Consider the following 21864-nt stretch of genomic DNA (forward strand, 5'->3'; position numbering starts at 1 on the left):
TCTGGAAAACAAAAACAGCAAGAAAATAGAAGCAAAAAAAGAAAAAACGGAAACGAAAGAAAAGCGGAAACAACCCCCATGTGAGCACTTAAGGCAAGCCCAAAATTAAAGCGAGCGACCAACCCAAACCCCAAATTCGACCCAGCAACCAGACAGATACACACACAGCACGCACACACACATGTAAGAACATATATGTATGTATATGCATATATGTATATGTGTATGTATGTATGTAAGAGAGCTCGTTTATATAAGGCATTATAGACGCGCAATTCTATGGGGGTGGCAATTGAAAAGCTTTACTACTGCCTGCCCCCTGCCTGCTATGCCATCGTCGCCTTCATCTCGTTGTCGTAGAGCAACAACAATTTTACCAATATACCTATAGAATAATATCTATCTAGGGTATGCATGGATTCACCGTGTTTGGTTTTGTGCTAATTTTTTAAATTTTTGCATTCCGAAATTAAAAAAGGAGTTTGTGAAGAAAATTCGAGATAACGGTGCAACAAATCATATAACTTTTATTCTCAAACAGTTTGGGTTTTGCTTGCATCACAATGCTATTTTACTGAGTATCCAATAGTGTACTTTCTGTAAATTTTTATTTAGTTTATTATCATTTTTTTTTTTGAGAAAGTTCTTATTTTTCCTTCGCTTGCTCTTTGGCCAATATAGCTCTCTCTTTCTTTCTCTTTCTCTTATGTACATATATTTGTACGTATATATGCACATATATATTTACAATATATATCTGTATATGTGTGTGTATGAAACAGGCACATTTATCAAGTGTATATAGAAAAGTTGTAGCTGGTGCGGGAAGGGATTGTGGGGGACAGTGAGTGGGGTGTAGAATAAGTGACGGTAAGCGGGTAGGTGGGTAGGTGGGTCGTTATAAGACAAGCGAAAAGGCAGTAAATAAAGCAAAAAAAACAAAATACAAAAAACACAAGTATACAAGAAATTAACGAGCAGACGATTTTTATGGCAGCATTTTGTGCCTTAAAGCGCTTAATGTGTTTTATACATACATACATGCATATTAATATGAGAATGTGTGTGTATTTTTGTGTGTGCCTGTGTTAGTTGAAAAATGTTTTAAAAATGACATGCTTCGAAAAGTTTCAGCAATTTATGTTCATTTTAAATTGAATTTCAAATTTATTGCTGCAATTTTGTCTGCCCTTCTCTCTCAAAGTGTGTGTGTGTGTGTGCTAGGATGTAGGGAAAAAGAAGATTGCGAGAAAGAGAGAAAACATAAAGCGGAAGTATTCGGCTTAGTTAAGGCTCTGTTTTCTCTCGGAAAAGTTGTAAATTTTATTTTGTTGTTTACTTTCCAGGAAAAATAATGACACTTAAAAAATTCAAAGAAAATAGAAAATTAAATTTAAATTTCATTTTAATAAACGTCATCAGCAGACAGGTTATTAATCTTGAATCCTTGACTCAGCCTGTTGAACTCCCCGACCTCCAAAAGGTCAATCAACTTTTTTGTTTTTTTTTTTTGCTAAAAGGCAATCCACGTTCAAAAGGAAAATGTGACAAAATGTGCACTTGGTTGGCCTCAGACATGCCGCAGACTTTAGTCTACGAAATCCACCCTCGCCCGCCAAAAAAAGGAAAAAAAACGGAGTCCAATAGAAGCATGCAAATGCTGTTTCACTCTTTTCAATAAGCAACAGTTGATAAAGTAGGTAAGGCGGAAAGGAAAAGGAGGAAAAAGTATCCATTTGTATAAGTAAGCAGTCGAAAAATAGCCAGAATAAGAAAAATTTTTCCAGACCCTTTTTCACAAAAGGCCTGAAGGATATTTGAGTGAACTGTAGGTTTTTTCTCTGTACCCCTTTTCTTTAAGCAAAAGGTCAAGTGTGAGCGCGTGGCAAAAACCCCAAAAACCAGTGGGAGGTCATAGTAAAGGGTTAAAGCCCCTTGTCCTTTAGCCAGCACTTTTCATCTTGCCATGTCGCCCCTCTTCACGCTTTCCCTTAGTTGCTATAATGAATCCAGTATTGTTATTAGATGAAGTTTTGTTTGCCTTTTTTTCTGGCTGTTGGTTTTCTGCCCTTGTCCTTGACCCACTGAAGTCGGGCTTTAAAGACCTTGAATTTGATGTCAAGTGCGGTCCGAAAAGGAAGCCATGACATTGAAATGGCTAGGCCTTAACGTTGATAAGGCTTTTATTTCACTTCCTCCTCGCTCTACACTTTTAGTGTCGCTGTGTTTGGTTTGGACTTCAATTACGGATAACTGGCAGCCACCATAAAGGTGCCGGCAGCTTTGCCTGTTGCTTGCTGCTTGTTGCGTGGCCTTTCGCAACGCTTTCATTGTTCGGCTTAAGACCCAGCCAAAACGATAGCAACGCCCCTGTCCGTTCATGCAGTCATTCATAAAAAAGGAAAAAGATAAAAAAACCGCAACAAGCTGTCGACTGTCAGTGGAAAACAGTAGAGACCATGGGGGGCGGAGGGTAGGTTGCTTTGCTCACGTGCTGCCGTTGGCTGGTGCTGCGTGTGCCAAAAGTCAGTCGGCTCCGCGCCTCTCGTTTGCGCCGTCTCGATTACATTTCAGTTTGGGACATCACAAGTGCCAACTTGGTGCTCGACTCTCGGGTTTGTGCTGCTGCTGGCTGTATGTCTGGTAAACCCAATGCGGACAGTTGGACGACAATTTGTCTGCCTGCTGTTGGCGGCACAGCCCAGACCAAGACCAACCCATCCCGGCCCAACCTGCCCTGGCCGTCGGTCTTTTTTTTACGAGCTAAGCTCTTGTATAGCCATTGCACGTAGGAGTCGCCGGCGTAGTTGTCGCCGACGTCGCTGTCACGGTTGGTGGTAGATGTGATGTTGCCACTGGGTTGTTGCTACTGAAGTAGCAGCCGTTTTGGCGCCGCTCTGACATGTTGGCTTTTACGATTATATGTGCTCCTTCTGGCCATGTGCCATGTTTATCTATCTCTTCCTCTCTCTGTGTAGTGTGTGTGTGTGTGTGTGTGTGAGTGTGTTTGTCGTTTTGACTGATGGCCAAGGTGTGTCTTAGGTTTGACATTCCTAACCGACTTTAACTTGAAGTTACAACCAGTTGAGGGGCTTTTAAAGCAACAGGCGCCGTCTAATTAAACGTTCACGCGGCTTCTTATTGAAGTTGCCGGCCAGTTGGTGGGCATACTCTGCTCGTTCTCTTTCTTCTCCACATACTCCTTTTCGGTCTCCTTGTTTGGTATCGTTGTGCTGTTTCCATGTCCAAACATTGTGACAAGCTCATTGCATTGGCTTGGGGATCCGGCTAAAGAGTGCTAACTAATTGCCGCCAACGTCGACAACCGTTTATGCTGTTGCACGGCAACTGACAGGCAGGCAGTCAACTGTTTGTGGGCGACACTAAACGAAAACACGCAGCGCAAAGTCATAAATAAACTCATTCATTTCTTCTTCTTCTTTTTGTTAATGTTTTAAAATTATTTTTTGTTAACGCATTCTTTGCGTCAACGATGGAAATCAGTTTAGTGACATTCGTAAAACAACAATTCAGAGTAAATTTCATAAAGTCCAGTGTCATCGTTTATATGTGTATGCAGATTTTCAGTTGGTGCGGAACAACAAGTTGCAATTGACCATTAACTAGGACAAAGTCAGGGACTAGGCGAGGCCACCAGCAAAAATGAACAATAGCCAACAACAGCTAACATTGGATTGCCAAAAAAAAATTTTTTTGTGAAACTGCATGCAAACATGAAGGCCACTAACAGCACTACGATGCCCACGCGGCCTCTGGCAGCCGAGGCATCAATGCATGAATGCCGCCAAACCATGACCATGGCAATGCAGTTGGTTTGTCCTTGGTAAATCTGATACCCGGTTGCTGTTAGTGGTGGCTCTGGAATTTCTATCTTTCTTTTTGGCATTTTTGGTTTGTCATTTTTCCACCGTTTTGATACTCTTGCAAAAGGAATATATATTTTATACAATTTTTTTTTCGCCTCTTTGACAATGTATGGGATATATGTACATATGTGCTTGATCAGAACGAAATCCGTTAATATTGTATTCACTTTAGGCATTTAATTACTGCAGATGGCTTGGGCCATTATACTGCTTAGCTCTCAGAGGGCGTTACTACATCATATATGTAGCTCCTATGAGAAAAATTGGTCGAATAGCTCCAGATTAATAAATTTGTTATTTTCCAGTGACACAAGAACTTGCAAGGGTGTATAAACTTCGGCGTGGCACCGTACTTTTCTCTTTCTGTGTCAGACGATAAAGGTCACAAACCACGAGTTTGTCGACCAGAAACGCAGCGGGAGTAACTTCTTTTCGTATCAGTCGGTAGACCAGGAGCTGGTGTTGATATTGGCGGTGGTGGTTCGTGTAACTGGGCCACCAAAAATTTCACATTCTCTACTTCTACGCTAGGGAAAACTTTGCAACTGTTGCCGGAAAAGGCAGCTAGCATGGAAACTGCCAAAGGCACTAAGACATGGAAATTGAGATGAGAGAGAACGGGAAGACAAAAGTCTCAACCGCAAGCAGCTCTGTTCAATGTCAAGCTCAAGCGGCAGAGGCAATCGTTGTCTCCATTGTTAAAGGAATACAGCCAGAGACTAAAATCAGACTACGACCCAAGACCAGAGACCTATTTGGGGTTCCACGAATTGTTGTTGTTTTTCTGACTCGTTGCCGTTGTTATTTGGTAACACTTGGAAAGGATGACGTTGCGGCGAATTTTATGGACATGTCAAGTGTTTAAGAACCCCTGTTTAAATGTGTCTTTTTGTGTGCTTGTGAGTTTAAGTGTTTGAGTGTGTATACCAGAAGTCGGAGGAAATAACGACATCAAAACCAGTAGACATAAAAAAACTGTTGCTTTTCAAACAAATCCAAAAGATAAAATCGAAAAGACTAATCTATAGATTAAAGCTACATATATGTATGTATCGAAATTTGAATAAAAATAACTTAATACATTCAACCGCTTTACACTTCATTAGTTCTCGATTTAATTTCATAGATCATATTAGTTATGTATAGCATTAATTGTATTTTTAGATTCGGAAGAGGTTGTTTCTTTAGGATAATTCGGCCTTGAAACTCCCATGTCAGGGGTTGACCCATAGCCTACAGCGGAAGCAACTCAAACCCAGACTGAGAATCCAGACTTGGCAATGACAGTGACGACATTGCGTGCCAAACCTCAGCTAAAGGTCAAAGTCAATGGCAACTGCCTTTGCCATGCTGTGACTGTGGATGCTGTCTCTCGTTGCGAATTCCCAGAGCAACGGCAGACGGATAAACAGACAGCAACAGCAGCAACCAGATAGCAGAGAGACCCTTGCCCTCAGACATTAAGTAGCTAGCTAGTTGAATGACTGGCTTAGGGTCTGGGCGTCTGTCTTTTTGGTACGTGCGGCATGTCGCTACTGCACAAGTGCCCTTGCCTGTCAGAGTAACTTTGTCTGCCCATCCGCATTTATTTCCTTGATACCCTTTCTTGATTTGCTCAAAAGTTTGCCACATAAGAGAAAATGGAAAATAGATATCCTTCATTGTACCCATCTAATTTAATATATTATCTAACAATAGTTAGCGCAGTTAGCAATAGTTAGTTATCAAAATGTATTATTTGGTTGATTCGAATTTTATAAAGAGTATGGAGAGGTCGACATTGTAAAAGGTAGCTGGTCCCTTGTTTCCGTTTTTGGACTTTTTTATTCGCCCACGAAGATGGCGAGAGCACTAGAGAGAAAGAGATATAAAAGGGCAGAGATGGTGACCCCAAGAGCTCTCGGCAGCTTGCTGAGTGCGATGTTCAGTTGGTGCTTGCTGCCTGCGGTGGATTATGCCATGAGGTTGGCTGGTTGGCGGCCTGTCTGCCTTTCGTTTGGGGAACCCCGAGCCGCAACCTATTTGCCTGCACAAATAATGCGGATGCCGAATGACTATGATGACGATGCCGACTTTGCCGGCGTGATGACGTGGAAAATGTTACAGCGCATGTGGCGTTCGCCGCGAAAACAGCATGGCATGACATGCCGTCGGGTGCTGGTGCCTAAGGTCGGGCGTCTGCTGGAGCTAGACATGATTTAAACTGGCACAGCACATTTGGCTAACGCACTATCGCGTGACTTAATAGTACCCCTCAATATTGTGACCATGGATTGGATTCGGATGTTTTCGTCATAGGCATCATCAGCATTATCATTATAATAATCATCATCACCTCATCCAAATCTTATTCTGCCATTACGATTATTCCCGCCAAACACTTACCCCAGATGTTGGTGTTCCATTGGCAGTGGCTATGGTTGTAGCATTTGCAGCAGTATTCCCCGTACTGGAAGTCTTTCCTTTTCCACGTCCGCGTTTTGCATCGGGCCGAACAGGTTGTCCATCAGTACCGTAGACAATCTGAATTTAGAATAAAACCAAGTTAGTTATTTCTCAAAATGATGCGATGATGAAAACTAAAACAAATATTTCTAGACTATTATTAGAATGCAATCCCTTTTTAATAATTTACTAAATTTACCTTTGCCTTTCGTTATACGTAAATTTTAGATTAAACCGATATTAGAATACCGAAATCCTGGCATTCTTTCTTGTTGTTTGCTAGATACGATTATTTTACCGGTAAAATGTAATATATTTGGCAGTCATGGGTGAAGCAGCTTTCAAAGCTTTAGCTAGATGGCGCCACTGGATCATCCGAATCGAAAGTTAGAACCGCATGCAAAAGTCGAAACCGTTGTCAACAATGTTTTCTACCAAAGTTTTAAATGAGTTCAAAGCAATGAAAAAGCGTTCATGTTTAGCAGAGACACGAACCAAGTCTAACTTGAAGAAAACTTATCCCACTTAAAGCTTTGTACAGTTCCAATCAGATTCTGTTAATAAATCCATTCAACATATGTCATAAAATAAAATTAGAAACAATACTGGTAGTTATTTTGTCTAACGCATAGAAAATATCTCCGAAACACAAGAAAAAGTATAAATAATAAGTTTATTCTAAAATACCTTCGAGTTAAAATTAGTCAAGATTGGATTACCAATTATTTAATTTACATTCTTTGAATACGTCTGCCTGTCTTTCTCGATACAATAAGAGTCAAGTTATACATAAAACCTCTATCACGTCTCGCAAGTCTTCTAAATAGTTTGAAAAATGTCATTGACTCCAAATTGAAAATTGTGAGAAAGGGAAGGAGGAAAGTATTAAAAAAGGTGTCTGGATGGAACAGAAAAGCAGATAATTCCATAAGCATAGAATACATAACCGCCTGTTGCAACAGCCTCAAGTCGAAAATCTATTTCCGGTTGAAAATTCATAAATAAAAATAGTTTCGAGAGCCTAAAACGCGGGCATGTCTTGAAACGCCGAACAGGAGTCATTAAAACAAAGTACCGTTTTGAGCTGGGAATGGGAAAACTACTACAGAACGAAGTATGTGGAAATGAAATGGAAATCGTTTTGTGACGATCAACCCCCAGCTATTCCCCATAACTCCATGTGTGCGCAGACGCGCCTGTCCCAAAAATAGATCGGATGTCTTGAAATGAAAGATGTAGGCGACATATGGCATGGAGATGAAGGCAAATGGACGCAACAGCTTCGCAGGAGTGCCTCTGGAATGCCCTTGTCTGAGCTAAATTAACGGCTGGGATGGGGAGTGCAGGCAGAATGACAGCCGCTGCATTTTAACGGTAAATGAGCGACGTTATAGATCCCTAACATCGCAGGTCTCCGATCCCAGAACTTGCATGCTATCCCAGATCCCAAAGGCTGGAGCTGCCGCATTTACAATGTTGGCACGCGCAGGCGCGCACACATGTTGCCATCACGTCACATCAACTTTGGAGACGCAATTGGTAGAGAAGTATGGGGAAAGCAGTTGTCGTTTCGGAAGCAATTATTTTTGAGGCAATATCAAGGCAATCCGAACCGAACGTAACCGAACCAAACCGAGTGCAAAGCGTGCCAGCCCCCCAATCATGATGAAGATAATAATAATGACGACGAAGAGACGATGGAGCTGAAGCCTCTGTGTCGATGTCATTCCTTTGGTGTTGCTTATGTCTGGGATTACACAAATTGTGGATGCTTGGGGTTGGTTCATCTAAATTTAGTCAGCTGCCGAGTGTCTGAGGTGGAAATTGATGCAATGAGGTGGCAGTACAGTTGCGCATTAAGGCAAGAGTGAGAGAGACTAACAATGGGGGCGATAGAGGGAGAAAGAAAGATCATTGACACTACTGTATTTGCAAGTACAGTCTTTCTTGGTATGAGACACCACGCCATAAATAGCTCGTTTGCAAAAGAAAATGGTCGAGAAGCTGCACCACGATTGGCCTGGCATTTCGCAATGGAGGGACATCCATTTATATAAATTGAAAACACAATGACTATGAGAAAATGTGCAACTGACATAAAATCGTATGAACTGACACCAAATTACAGTGTCAAAGGGTTTTTTTTCCATATATGTATCTATCTACATACGTATGTTGTCCAAAATCATAGTACCGAATGTATTCCGCATCTTATAATTTGGTAGTTTCTCTGTGAAGTTTTTTTGATTGCATTCTTTTTCGTTTTATGTTACGTCTAGATATAAGTTACCAAAACCCAAAAGTTTCTTGGTAAAATGCAATGCAGCTTTAAGGCCAGTTAAGATTCGGCCAAAAGTAGGCAAAACTTTTACATACACACTCTCTGTATTTGTGACTGTACATTCGTATACACGTATCCATGTACATACATATATGTAAGTAAAATGTTTTATTTTTTAGTTCAATCATCGCATCTTTCATCTCCTTTGCTAACAGTTAATGAGTTTTAAGTCTTAAAATCAATTTTACACTCTTCAACGGTTTTTGTAAAAAATATACATCTTTAGTTAATTTTATATTTAGTTGCTGTTGTTGCAGTCTTTATTAGTGGCAACAAAAAGTAAGTTAACTTAATTGGTATTATTACTTAGTTTTTGTTGATGGTAATGATGATGAGGCAGCTGGTGCATTGCCTCTCAAAAAAGCCGAAGGCAACAGGTAGCAAACAAGCGGCCAAGAGCAGCCGAAACACCAAGCGGCCAAGTTAACCGCACAGGCCACACGCACAACGAAAAAACTGACCTATCTCACTTGGTTTGATGGTAGGAGCCCAGCAAAGTTAAAGTCGAACACAAGGGGAGACCTATCCAGAAACTGTTGCTCGTTTTATGACACATCAGACAAGCCGGGCGGCATGAAAAGGTTGGGGGAGACGATGAGAAAGAAACAGCAACAACAGCAATAAGCACAACAGTCAAAAAGAAAGCACAACAGCAACAACAACAACAATCAGCCCCTGATAATGACTCAAATGGGCGACCTATGTAAAACTTGGGCATGTGTTTACTGTTTGGGCTTTTGGCAACCCTTCGGTTTGATGTATTACCTACTTGTTGCTGCTTTTAGGGAGATACTAACAACAACCACTTACATATACATATATAAAGCTGGTATATGTATGTATATTTCTGTAGGCACCCCACGATTCTTTATTGCTTTAAATCTGTTGGTTTATTCAGCTACTTTATTTAACTTTAAGTCCTGCCCGTCTGTATATGAAAATCAATTGTGAATTGGTAAATTGGCAAAAAGCGAAACAACCTTGACCCGAATCGTTTTGCCTAGCAATGTGCCAAAAATATTAATTAGTTCTACTTCACTGGCAGCAACCCTTTTACAAGCGTTGGCATCTAAAAAGGAGGCAGCATGGTTACAGAATGGGAATGGAAAGAAAGGGGAACAGATCTCTGTAGGCAAGGATTTCAAGGTTACCTCTATACAACCTTAATTTTGGTTTATTTTGTTTATCATTTTTGTGGCGACAGGCAGACAGACATAGAAGGAGACGGGGTCAGGGTCAGAGTTAGGGTGAAAGAAATCGGAAGATACAGGAAGAGCTTTCCTGATTAGCCTCCGTTCGTCCTTGAAGGCTGTTTTCATTGAGATTGCGTGACTAAAACGTTGACTGAGTGACTAGCTGCTGTCTGTGTATCTGTCTGGGTTTAGGTGTTGATGATTCACACAGAGAAGCAGCATGGTCTGCTCCTGCTTGAATGTCGGATGGTAGGATTTACGTTTTTATGGTTTATATCCCATTTTGATTGCAGGACTGCGCCTTTCCCGTTGTGTATTTTTTTGGGGGTTGACTTCCGCAGAAAAGTTGCCAGTTAAGGGTGAGTTTCGGTTGGAATTAAAGCCACCCCTATGCACGTATTTTTGTAAATATATACATATATATGCGTACATTTATCCAAACGAAAAATTTATATATATAGTATTTTTATATTGTGTGTGTATATATATGCAGTACAAATTTTGTTAGGTTTCGAGCGTGGATATGCGTCATCAACGATTTGTGCTTCAAAGTAATTTAGATGCGAAAATTTTCAATGTCAATTGCGACATTTCTTCCCCATTGGCGTGTGGTTCACGTTGAGGCAGCCCAGGGTACACGACGAGTGAGGGGAAAAAAGGTTCGGCCCCCTTGAGATGTATCCATTTTGATATTTATGTGCTGAAAAGCTCACTTCAAAATATTTATCAAGGTCAAGTTCAGAGCCATCTCCACAAAGGGGGAATGAAAATGTTTGATTGTTTGTTGAGGTGAGAAGAAATGAATGAGCGACTAAATAAATGACAAAAAGGGTTGCGGGTTCGGAAGTCGAGGAACAGCAAAACGAAAACAGTTGTTCCTATTGTAAGACAATCTTGCGTATTAATTAATGACAAAATCGTACACCTGTACGAGTTTTTCTCCATTCCAAAGAATAGGCCCAAAACCATTTTTATGGGCGAAGTTATTGAACAAATGATAAGAGTTGATAAATATCAACTCGGTAAATAATTAAAATGAGGGCCGTTCGGCTAACTCGCTCTCTATGTGTTTACGACAACATATGTAGGCACACTTCAGTTAGTTTATGAGTAAAATAAAAAAAAATACAATGTCAGCAAAGCAGCCGATAGATATAGCAAATAGAGAGAAAGGAATTAATTTGAAATTCCATTTCGTAGATTTAATTGAGTTGAAATCAAATTAAAAGCAATTTATTTTCAACCCTCATTGCGATTTTTTTCTGTATGTGTTTTTTTCCTCTCTTTCTCTCTCTCTATCTCTCCCTGCTGTCAACCCACACACACTCAGAAACATGCACGCACTATCCTCCTCCTTTTATTTCCCATTTGTTTCTGGTATTTTTCTAAAAGTGCGTGCCTTTGGTCGCATAACGAAGAACAAAGAGAGAAAGAGGGAGATAGAAAAAACAGCAAAAGAAAAAAGAAACACAGAATCGTTCGTTATGGGGTTGCAAAAAATTTCAACGCCTGCATTTGCCATCACCAACACAAGGAAAATCGATAAAAATGTGCCTTTATGCTGCAGCATTAGCAGCAAGCTCAGGCTTGGCCATGGCCAGAGATACTTGCCTGGTTATTCTGCCTTTCCCCACTATGCTTTTCACAGTCATCAGTACGCCCGCGTACCAATCACCTCACACTCACTCTTTCTATATTTTTCTCTCTTTATCTGATGCAGTTTCGTTGGTCGGCCATTTTTATGGTTTGCGCATTAATTTTTAATTCATCGCACCCGAATTCAAAAAATGATTAATGCATTTTGGCATTTGAACATTTTGACATTTTATCTCACAGTACAAACTAATTAAATACTCACTGCAATTGCACACCAACCTTCCCTTTTTGTTTTGGTATTTGAAAAAATAAATAAGTCCAGAGTGCTAAAAGTTAGAATCAGCAAATTTTTGTCATTGAATAGACAATATTGGCACACCATGACGACGAAATATAATCCAAAATGAAGGATTTAAAATTATATTTTCAATATTCCCCTGAATGTAATATCTTTAGAACTAAATCTGTTAAAGTTCTAAATTTTCGCCTTATTCCCTTACATTTGCATCAAGCAAGTTTGTCCTTGGTTTATCCTTCATGGGGGACACAGACCTAAATGACTTTCTAACACTGGTTAAGTGTAAGAGTAAGCAAAAAATTCTAAATATGACTTTATTTAGAATTTAAAAGACCTTTTAAGGGGGACAATTCATGAATGCTTTCAACTCTACTGGTGCAGTTCAGATCGATCAAGTGGTAAGAAAACAATTTGGCACATGATTCGCTTATCCCTATGAACAAAGAAAATGTGGAGATAATAATTCAAACATAAGAAAATTCATAGGACTTTGTTTATTCATTTTTTTTTTAATTTGGCGGAATGAACAGTTGTTATAAAGTTGATGTTGCTGCTGCAAATGCAGCTGCTATAGCTGGTGCTGTCCCTAGAAGCTGCCACTGTGTTGCTGCTGGCGCAGTAAAAGTGGCTTTTGTACGTGCAATGACCTACCAACACATAAAAAATGCAAAAAGTGTGCAAAGAACCAACCAGAACGGGAGAAGTGACAGAAAACAAACTCCACGAGTCGCGCGCTAAAATATGCAAAGGGCGATGATGATGAGGATGGAAAGGCGAATGAGAGAGAGAGAGATTGGGGAATGAGAAACAAGAGAGAGAGAGAGAAGCTAGAGGAAGTATAAAGGATGGCAGAATGCCAGGATGCCGAAAGACGTTGCCCGGCTAGGAGCAGTGGCAAAAGTTTCACATCAGCAGCAGCAGCAACAACAACTCAATTTGTTGGCAAGGACGAACTTAGGGTCCTTCGGTATCCAACCGGCTTTAAACTTAAAAATAATAGTCAAGTGCAGTGAAGCGTTTTGCCAACTGCAATGCCGGTTCTTCTTCTTCTGTACGACTCGTACCGCGTTCTCTTCCTGCTACTCTCCCCTTTATTCTCCTTGGTGCAAAATCAAAGCCAAGCATCATCTCCCTCTCGCCCTTTTTATTTGCACTCTTTTGCTTTGGTATTTTCCTTCTTCTGGTCTTATTTTTGACGCTTTCCTTGCATCTTTTTGGCCACTTTCGCGCACAGTTTTTGTTGCGCCCCGCCCCCTTTCCTTCTCTTTCTCAAAGTGTGTGTGTGTGTGTGTGTGTGTGTGTGTGTAAACTTTGCATTTACCCTTGGCAAGGACTTTTGCAACGGGACCAAAGCAGGGAAAGCCAACGAAAGCAAAAAGTTTTATTTCCACAGTTTTCTTTTTCTTAAACTTTTGTTGTTCGCCTGTTGCCCCCCTCCACCTCTGTTCCTATCGAATTCCCTCTTCGTTTCAGTAGCATGAAATGCTAGCTTGCAATTTGTTCAAACGGGTCCCCCACATACATATATACATACGAATACACACACATATTTATAGCATCGTCAAAGGCGAAAAAAGTGTAGCATGCTTTTGAGCGTCCGCTTAGAAAATATTCTTGTACTTTTATGTCGCCCTCCAGCACCGTAACTTCGCTCGATCACAGCTAAAACGGGAAATTTTTATAATTAACAACCACAAGTAGCAGAACAACAAAGTCAGCATCAGAAGCAACAGCAACGACAAGAGCAGCAGCCGTGCTAGCTTATCAAAGGCGACAATCGCTCTAAAGTTGAGGTTGTTAGGGTTAAATAAAGAAAGAAAAAATAGGCAAAGAAATTGCATCAAGTCAAGTTTGCCGATGCATGTATCTAGGGTAATATTTTGCAGTTTCCTTTATGGTGACGGCGCCAACACACCCTTATACTCACATACGTAGCTAATATGTGAGTATACGTATAGTTGGTATACATATTTATATAGGAGTATATGTGGTGTTCGCCACTGCAAATATTAATATAAAGTACAAACTAATGCAGCCTTGCGCGGATTGTGCCCTCTGTCATACACTCGCTCACCAAGTCCTGCTCGACTTTAAGTCTCTGGCAGAGGTAAAAGGGTACAGTAAGGAGTTTATCTAAGATGCTAATGGAATGCGTTCTTTCTTTTAGCAGAGCTTCAGTTGAAATGCATGTCGTATACGCAATATGCGTACGCGCAAGGCTTCAAGCAAAGCCCGCGGAAAGAGGTTAAGGAGTAACATTGGTGGTACTTTTTGAAAGGTGGGGGTGTTTACACTTATATGGTTATATATGTACAGATGTATATGCGTGTCTGTTTGTTTATAATATGTATGTATGTGTTTTTTCTCCGTCTCCACCTTCAGTGTTGAGTGGATGCGTGTGCATATTTATGCGTATTTTGTTTGCATAGCTTATGATGGTGCCAGCAACAACATCAACAGCAACAAACAGCACAACACTTTATGTTCTACCGTTTACTTTATCCGTGCGTGCACCACCATTTCTGGTCCTTTGGGGATGGATTAAAGGAGGAGTTGCATCAAGAGGAACCAGAAGCGAGAGCTGTTCACCATTGCAATTAGAAAACTTACAGTGCAACTTTTTGCCCTTTGCAACTTGTAATGCAATGCGCTAAATTGTTTGATATATACCAGTCTCCCTGTGTGTGTGTGTGTGTGTGTGGGTACAGAATATTATACGTATGTGTGTTTTTGTGTGTCTCGATACATATGTACATACATATATACATGTGTATGTATGGGCATACTAAGTGCAAAGTCCTGCACCGTTTTAGCTCTGTTTTGTTCCTTTTGCTAAAACCATTTTAAATGTAGCTGGTACTGAAGCTACGTGCTGTGAAATTTTTTTTAGCGAGTTTTATGTGTACGTCCTCTGGAAGAACGAGCATTGTGGAGTTTTTAGAAAACATTTCTTTAATTTTTCCTCTTCTTTCTTTCTTTCTGTTCCTTCTGTGTGAGTACTTTTTTTAATTTTTTTCGTTTCCTTAAACCACCCTCTTTTACAGTTAAGGGATGATTTTTTTGGTGTGTTTTTTTTTTGACTCCGACTTGACTTTTGGTCAAAGCATCAGACAAGTTTTATAAGAAAATTGAATTGATTTTCTCTCTACAAATGGGAAATACATTTTTCCCTCTTGGTACTTTTTTTCCTGTTATTATTGTATGCCATCTAACTCTTTCCTGGTTACACAAAGCAAAATTTATTGTTTCAATTATATTTTCAATTTGCGCCGACAAACAAAAAAATAAAAAAGAAGAAAAACCGCCAAATGCAAAGGCTCTCAGCTATAAATAAAACAAAATAGGGAAAATACAATACAACATTTTCTTCTCTTTTCCATTTTTTTTTTAAGTTTATGCGCGGAATTGAATTCTTTGTGGAGCAGTGTGAGGGAGTAAGCATGGCTTGGAGTAGGGGCAACAAGTTATTGAAAGTAAACATGATAAAATATATTCAAAGAGAAGTAAAATATGAAAATATTATAAAATTGTATTTCTCGGCATGATAATGCAAGAGAGAAATTGTCTCAAAATATTTAAGAAAATTAAATTGAATTTTGCTTAGGTTATTGGCCCTTTTTTGGGAGCAAGATTACAGGAGGGGTAGTTGTAAACTGAGTTGGAAGATTGGCAGCGACAACACCACGAGAAAGGAACAACAATGATAAGCAAAAATAATCAAAAATCGATTTCAAAAGTGCCTTGTCTTTGTTTTTGTAACAATATGCCAGACCTCATGCCAAGTTTATTTTGTTGTTGCCGCTGTTATTGTTGTTGTCAAAATGCAATCAAAAGATATGGCAAATTGTTGTTCATATTGCCTGATAGGCACTTTGTAAGCTAAAAAGTTTTACTGCGCGTCTCTCATCTTTTCCTGTTTTTTTTTTTTTTTTTACATTTTCGAAATTGAAATTGTTTGGTTTCTTCTTTTTCTCGAGCTTAAACGGATTTCATTGAGCCCAAAAACCAAGAGGAACCAGTAGAGGAAGTGGCTCTGAGAACAGTTTGGATTGAATATGGGGCTGGTAAGAAGGAAACGAAGACCAAAACAAATATGGGGATGAGGATAAGAAAGGCGGAAGTATGCCGTCATAACTAAATGATAAAATTTGTCTTTCACTCTATTCATTGTTTCCACAACACAAATTTTTTCAACTTTGTCGAACTGTAATCAGTATATTATTCTAGTTCTCTTGTTGTTTGCAACCTGCTGACCCTCTAAGCCTACACACATAGTTACCAGCTTCCTGTGGGCTACATTTAACCCCTTATGCAGCAGGACTAGGTGTACCTGTTTGTTGTTTTTGCTCTTGTCGCTTGCTGCTGTTGTTGTTGGGGTGCGAATTTATTTAGTTTTGCCGCGTAGAAAATAAAATGAAGTAAGGATGTTGCCTTGCCGACTTCGGTATACCATGCACCACGAGGGCCAAATATTTAAAATTGCGACGACCAAATGACTTATAGCATATGCTTTCTCGCTCACTCTTAGAAACACGCTGGCACTATAGCGCCGCCGATAGAAATAATAATCAGAATCTGCGCGCATACTAAACAAGTCTACATACAAAATTTGGCGACTTAAGTTTTCTCTGTTTTTGAAAAAATCTGTTTTATTTAAATACCGGGGGCAGAAATGAGTCAAAAAAACTTGGTGACTCTTTCTTTTATAGTCTCTGAGAACTCTGATGAACACGGACGGACGGAAATAGCTAGATCGACTCGGCTGTTGATGTTGATCATGCTTCTGACTGTTACATACATTTGAGCGACATTAATATACCATTTCAAACGATGGGTGCATGGTACAAAAAGGGTCGTCCGAATCGGTCAAGCTGAAAAATGTGGTGCAATTGCACCTTGTATACACGACATACAGAAAAAGACACTCACACACAAACACACAGGTATAGGGTGAAACGACAAGGACAGGTTTCCCTCTGTCGTTTTGGCCATGCATCGTTGATATTTAAATTGAGCCAACGGGCAGCAACGTGCGCAGGGCAAGTTAAATGCACTTCAAAAATAGAAATGAAGAAGGAAAAAGGGTTCTGAAAATGAAATGCAAATACTTGTATATACATAAGTATGTATATGTATTTGTATGTTAAGGATGATACATCAACGCACTGCATCGAAGAAGAACTACTTTATGAAACAAAACATTTTTTATTCAATTACAAAATGTTACGACCTTAATTGAAATTCTCTAGTTGACGACAACTAAACATCGGTAAAAAGGGTCCACCTTCAAATGGCCATTTTTCACTGACTTTCTGACTCACTCTACCACGGGATCCCTGAAATGATATCTATTTGCTGTTTTTTCCCCTGTTTCTTGTTGCTGTGGCAATTAGCAGCTAAAGCTTTGTATTTTTTGTTTCTTTCTGGTTGTTGTTTATTAATAAACAATAAAAGCATCAACAGCAATAACAACAATACCAGAAACAACAGCACCAACATGAAATGTTTAATATCTATATCTATCTACTGCACATAGCACCTGCTAGTAGAAGGTACCCTAAATGTTCACCCTGGTCATCATTATAATGTATTTACTTCTACTCTGTCTGCTTTCCTCTTCACAGTTTTTCCATTAAAACAAAATAGATAGCGATGGAGAGAGTGGGTGCAAGGTGAAATTGAGTAGTAAGGCGTGGTCCACTGCGGTATTGGTGTCCTTCACAACTATGCGCTAGGATACTGCGTCTCTAGCCTTGCCTCTATGCAAATTGCAAGCAATAAAGAGGAAAAAATAAACAGCAATGTTAATTATGCAACATTAATTTGTTTGCATTTAGCTTTCAGATTTTTGTTGTTGTTATTGTTCGCTGCACTTGCTGATATTGTTGTTTTTGTAGTTGGCTGTTGTAGTTGAAAACTTAACAAGGATGTGAAAATTTATTTATTAAAATTTAACAACGCACTATAATCAGTGCAGATTTATATAAATGTGTAGAGCAACAGAATGAATGATTGTCATCATCAGCAACAGCAGCAATAAATACAAACGGCAACAGCAACAGCAACAGCAAGAGCAGCAAGAACAACCACCAGCAGAAATTGAGACAGAAGCAGAACCCAAACCAGCCCATCATCCATCTACATGAGCGAAATCATTTTCATAAATACAACAACAACTAAAGCGTTCAATTGCGCAGACAAAAACACAAGCACACACACACACACATAGATACACACATAAGCATTTTATTATTTAATTTATGCGCCTGGTGGGAAAAAAAGAGAAAAGAATCTGCTGGTAAAAAAAACCTAAACTAAACTATGTACCAACTAAAGCTGAAAAAAACATCCATAGATACACATGGAAAGGTTTCGTATCTGCAATGCAAAACAATGGCAATGCTCAACAGAACCATGGAAAAAAAACCTTGACAGTTTTTAAATAATCATATTCAAAATTTTAGGTCAAATGCAGAGTTTTGCATTTTATATCGAAATCTTCGATTTGGTTAGCGATTTTCATCGAAAATAGATATCTGAAGATATATATTGATATATCTGATAGACAAAGAGAAAGCATGTGATAACTTTAAAATAAATACTAAATACATATTGAATTAAATTGAAAGTAATACGTACTGGTTTGGATTTTGGTTCCTGAAAGAAACAAAGAAAGTAATAATAATATAATAAAAATAGTAATAACAACAATACTAATATTGTCAAAAGTAATAATAATAAAAAGAGTTACTCAATAAAATAAGTCGACAAAATAACAGCTTTGCAGTTTGTGGACCCTTACATCTTCCTTTTTAATTTGTGAGCAACAAACCCTTTAAATATATTTGTATAATTAAGCCTACTTATATATTTGACATACAGATAAATTCTGCATTCAGTTTTGTACGTATTTACGCATATGTACATACATGTTTGTAGGTGACTATCGCAGAGTTAAGCGAACAAAACCCAATGGACAGGACGAACTTTGCCACTTTGCCGAAGTTTAAACACCCTCACAAAATGTTGAGTTAAAACAACCTTTTACCTAAAAACTTAATAGGTAAATAGAAGGACAGACTGTCAGGTATGTAGATATTGCTCAGGAATACTTGTACTTTATGTGGTCTATGCAGCTTTCTTCTAAACGTTCCACTCTTCTGATAAAAATGAATATACCCTTTTTGCAAAGCTATAAAAATGGTTGTACCATCAAAAATAAGCTCACTAATTGGCTGCCATGGCGGCAATTTACGCTCTTATATTTTATTTTGTATTAAATGAAGCACTTCAAATGAGGCCCATTAAAATATCGGAAGTTACAACACAATAAAACCCAGAAAACAACCAGCAACAACACAAACTGTATTAATTTAAGTTTTAAAGTTTTCAATTTCAATTAAAACTGGGAGAATATAAGCCAAATGTATAAGCGGCTTTAAGCCTGCATTTGCCTAGAAGAATAGTTGCTTTCTATTTGTCTAAATATCTATCTGTATACACATATACATATATATACATATATATATGTATGTATATACAAATGTATACAATCTATGTGCATGTACTTATTTTTTTGAGACATATTAGCCGAATAGCAGATACATGTGTATGTGTTGTGTTTGTGGGTGTGTGGAGGATTAAATTTGAGTCTAAGAGTCCTATCTAATTCTCGTCCATAAAACAATGCGAACAGATGTGCATTGAAATGTGCGGAGAGAAAAAATATACACACATAAACACACTCACACATAGATGCAGATGTTCGACCAGAAAGGAAATAAAACAAAATGGAAAAATTCATTCAATCGGAGTTCGGGCAGGATTCAAACTCGGACTCAAAAAACATTGTCTTTGCCAGCTGAAATAGAGCATTGAACTCTGTGCAGAGAAGTCTGAACATGCCTTTAAGCATTTTTTGAGACTTATTCAATGACAAATGCACAAATTGAATGATTGATGCAATGTGGATGAGCAGAGGAAAGTAGAAAGAAAAAAAAGTCAGCGTGTGCCTGGCCATACATAACAATCATTAACGTCAGAATATGGCGAAAAATGTTGTAATACAATCACAGAAGAAGAGAGATCTAGAGAACGCAAATGAAAAATTTGTGGAGCAGAAGGAGCGAGGGAGGTGAAGTAATCCTGTTGCAACTGGATACTACTAGGAGCACGACCACGACAAGGTATCAGATTGCACAACGCAAATGTATGAGGATAATGAAGCTCATAATTATCATTAACTGAACGTTCACTTCATTGTTGTTGTAGCTCAAGTATCACAACTCCTGTATACATATGCATGCATACTTATCCTCGTACGTACACATATACATATTTATATACATATGCCAACGTGCCGAAACGGTGAGCTGCCTCTGAAAATGGACGTGCTGGAGATGTGTGCCAGTCAGCCTGAGGCAGGGCGGCTAGAACCTGGACGACTGCCGAGAGTATGTCACGACCGAAAGGATGTGAATGTGCATGCATTGCTGTGTGTGTGTGTGTGTGAGCTCAAGTAGGAGCATTGCACTCACAGTGCAAAATTAAGGATACGTGTTTATGTTCATGTGCGCTAAGCATATTTCGTATGCACGAAGTGAAACCTTTAAGCCGTTAGAACTCGGTTCTGGACTACTTTGTTGTTACTAGCTTCAAAGATTCAAGTTGCTTTTAACTTTTGTTGGACTTATTGAAGTTCTTGTTGGAATTTCTTAACGAAAAAATGGTTTACAAAAAGTAGACTGAAAAAAGAAAAGAGATAATGAAAACGCTGCTGCCACAAACTCTATCTATGTCTGTAAGCCGCTCCAAAATGAAGTCAATCACTAAAGCCATAAATAGACTACAAAATATCCTTACTGTTTGTCTTGGTTTTCCTGGGGTTGATTCCTGTTCTTCTTTTTTTACTCTCTCCTACTTGTACCGTTCCTTTCTCTCCCTTTCCCTCCCTTTCCATCTTCCTGCCTCCCTGTCTTTTGAGAGCAGACACTTTTAATATTTTCCTTATTCTTTACGCCGAAGATGGAAAGTGCATAAATAACGAAAAAAGACATTTTAATGAAAAAATTCCTTAGAAAACTGCACATTTAAAGAAAGTAAGAAAAAAACCGAACAAGAAAAGAGCCACATCAAAATCAAAAGCGTTAGGCTGGGAGCATCAAACTGCGCATGGTGGTGAACGAGTCGAACTGCCCAAGCAATTCAAATAACCATGTTAATGACTTGCGCCTCAGGGCTTTTGGGCTGATTTTTGTAAAAGCAAAAACGCTGGAAAGTTTGTCCTTAACTGACTAAATATTTGTTCGCTAGTGAATAGATGGACAGCTACCAGCTGGCAGATCACGAAATTGCCAAGAAAATGTATTACATTACCATTAAGAAGAAGCGAAAAAAATGAACGGGTGGAGCCAAAAAGAACATAAAAGCGTCTAACGGAAAAGTATATACTTATATTTATACATCTAATAGTGCACTGATATAATATAGAAAGGATCAAGATTTGTGGGTAACGTCTCTTTAAGTAGGATTTGATTCGCCATTTACTCGGTCAGAAGGAAGCGTCATTATCATCCGAGTTTCATGTATGTGTAAGCAAGAGACACATCAAATGATGATGACGATAATGACAAAGCAACAACAAAAATGAGGAAGAGCTCCGACAACGAAATTCGCGGCAAGGCTGGGCCATCTCACCATATCTTTCAGTCTATATTGACATGTCAACTTTGTTGTTGTTGCTCACTACGTTGCTTGCACAAACTTACAACTTTATCTATATCTATGTGTGTCGGTCGTACAGCTGAGCGCCGCCGTTTGGCCGTACACTGATGTCGATCGTTTGCGTGCGATTTTCTTGTTTGACAACCTTTCGTTTGATGTGTGTGTGTGTGTGTATTTGTATAGAGAGCGTTGGTAGGCTCAGCAGCGCGTCCTGTCAACCTTAATTGTGTGTGACCAGCCTGCTCTCTCTCCCTTTCTATCTCTTTCTGCCTCTCTACCCATCCTATCAGTCACTCTCTCAGTTCCTCTCTGTTTTACTGTATTCTTTTATTTTTATTTTATATTTTTTCACTGCTGTTGGTTGGTTTCCTGTTTGCTGTC

The 21864-nt window shown here is 39.1% G+C and overlaps 1 protein-coding gene across 1 annotated transcript in view; it reads right to left on the reverse strand.

Annotated features, from left to right (window-relative positions):
* LOC6639345 (DNA N6-methyl adenine demethylase) overlaps positions 1–21864 on the reverse strand; it is an 84817-nt gene that overhangs the window by 59153 nt on the left and 3800 nt on the right. The window contains 2 exon segments of the mRNA XM_023181731.2: positions 6273–6410; positions 18400–18417. Coding sequence (XP_023037499.2) covers positions 6273–6410; positions 18400–18417 — 156 coding nt within the window.

Source organism: Drosophila willistoni (assembly GCF_018902025.1).
Source record: "Drosophila willistoni isolate 14030-0811.24 chromosome XR unlocalized genomic scaffold, UCI_dwil_1.1 Seg144, whole genome shotgun sequence".
Taxonomy (NCBI): Eukaryota; Metazoa; Arthropoda; class Insecta; order Diptera; family Drosophilidae; genus Drosophila; species Drosophila willistoni.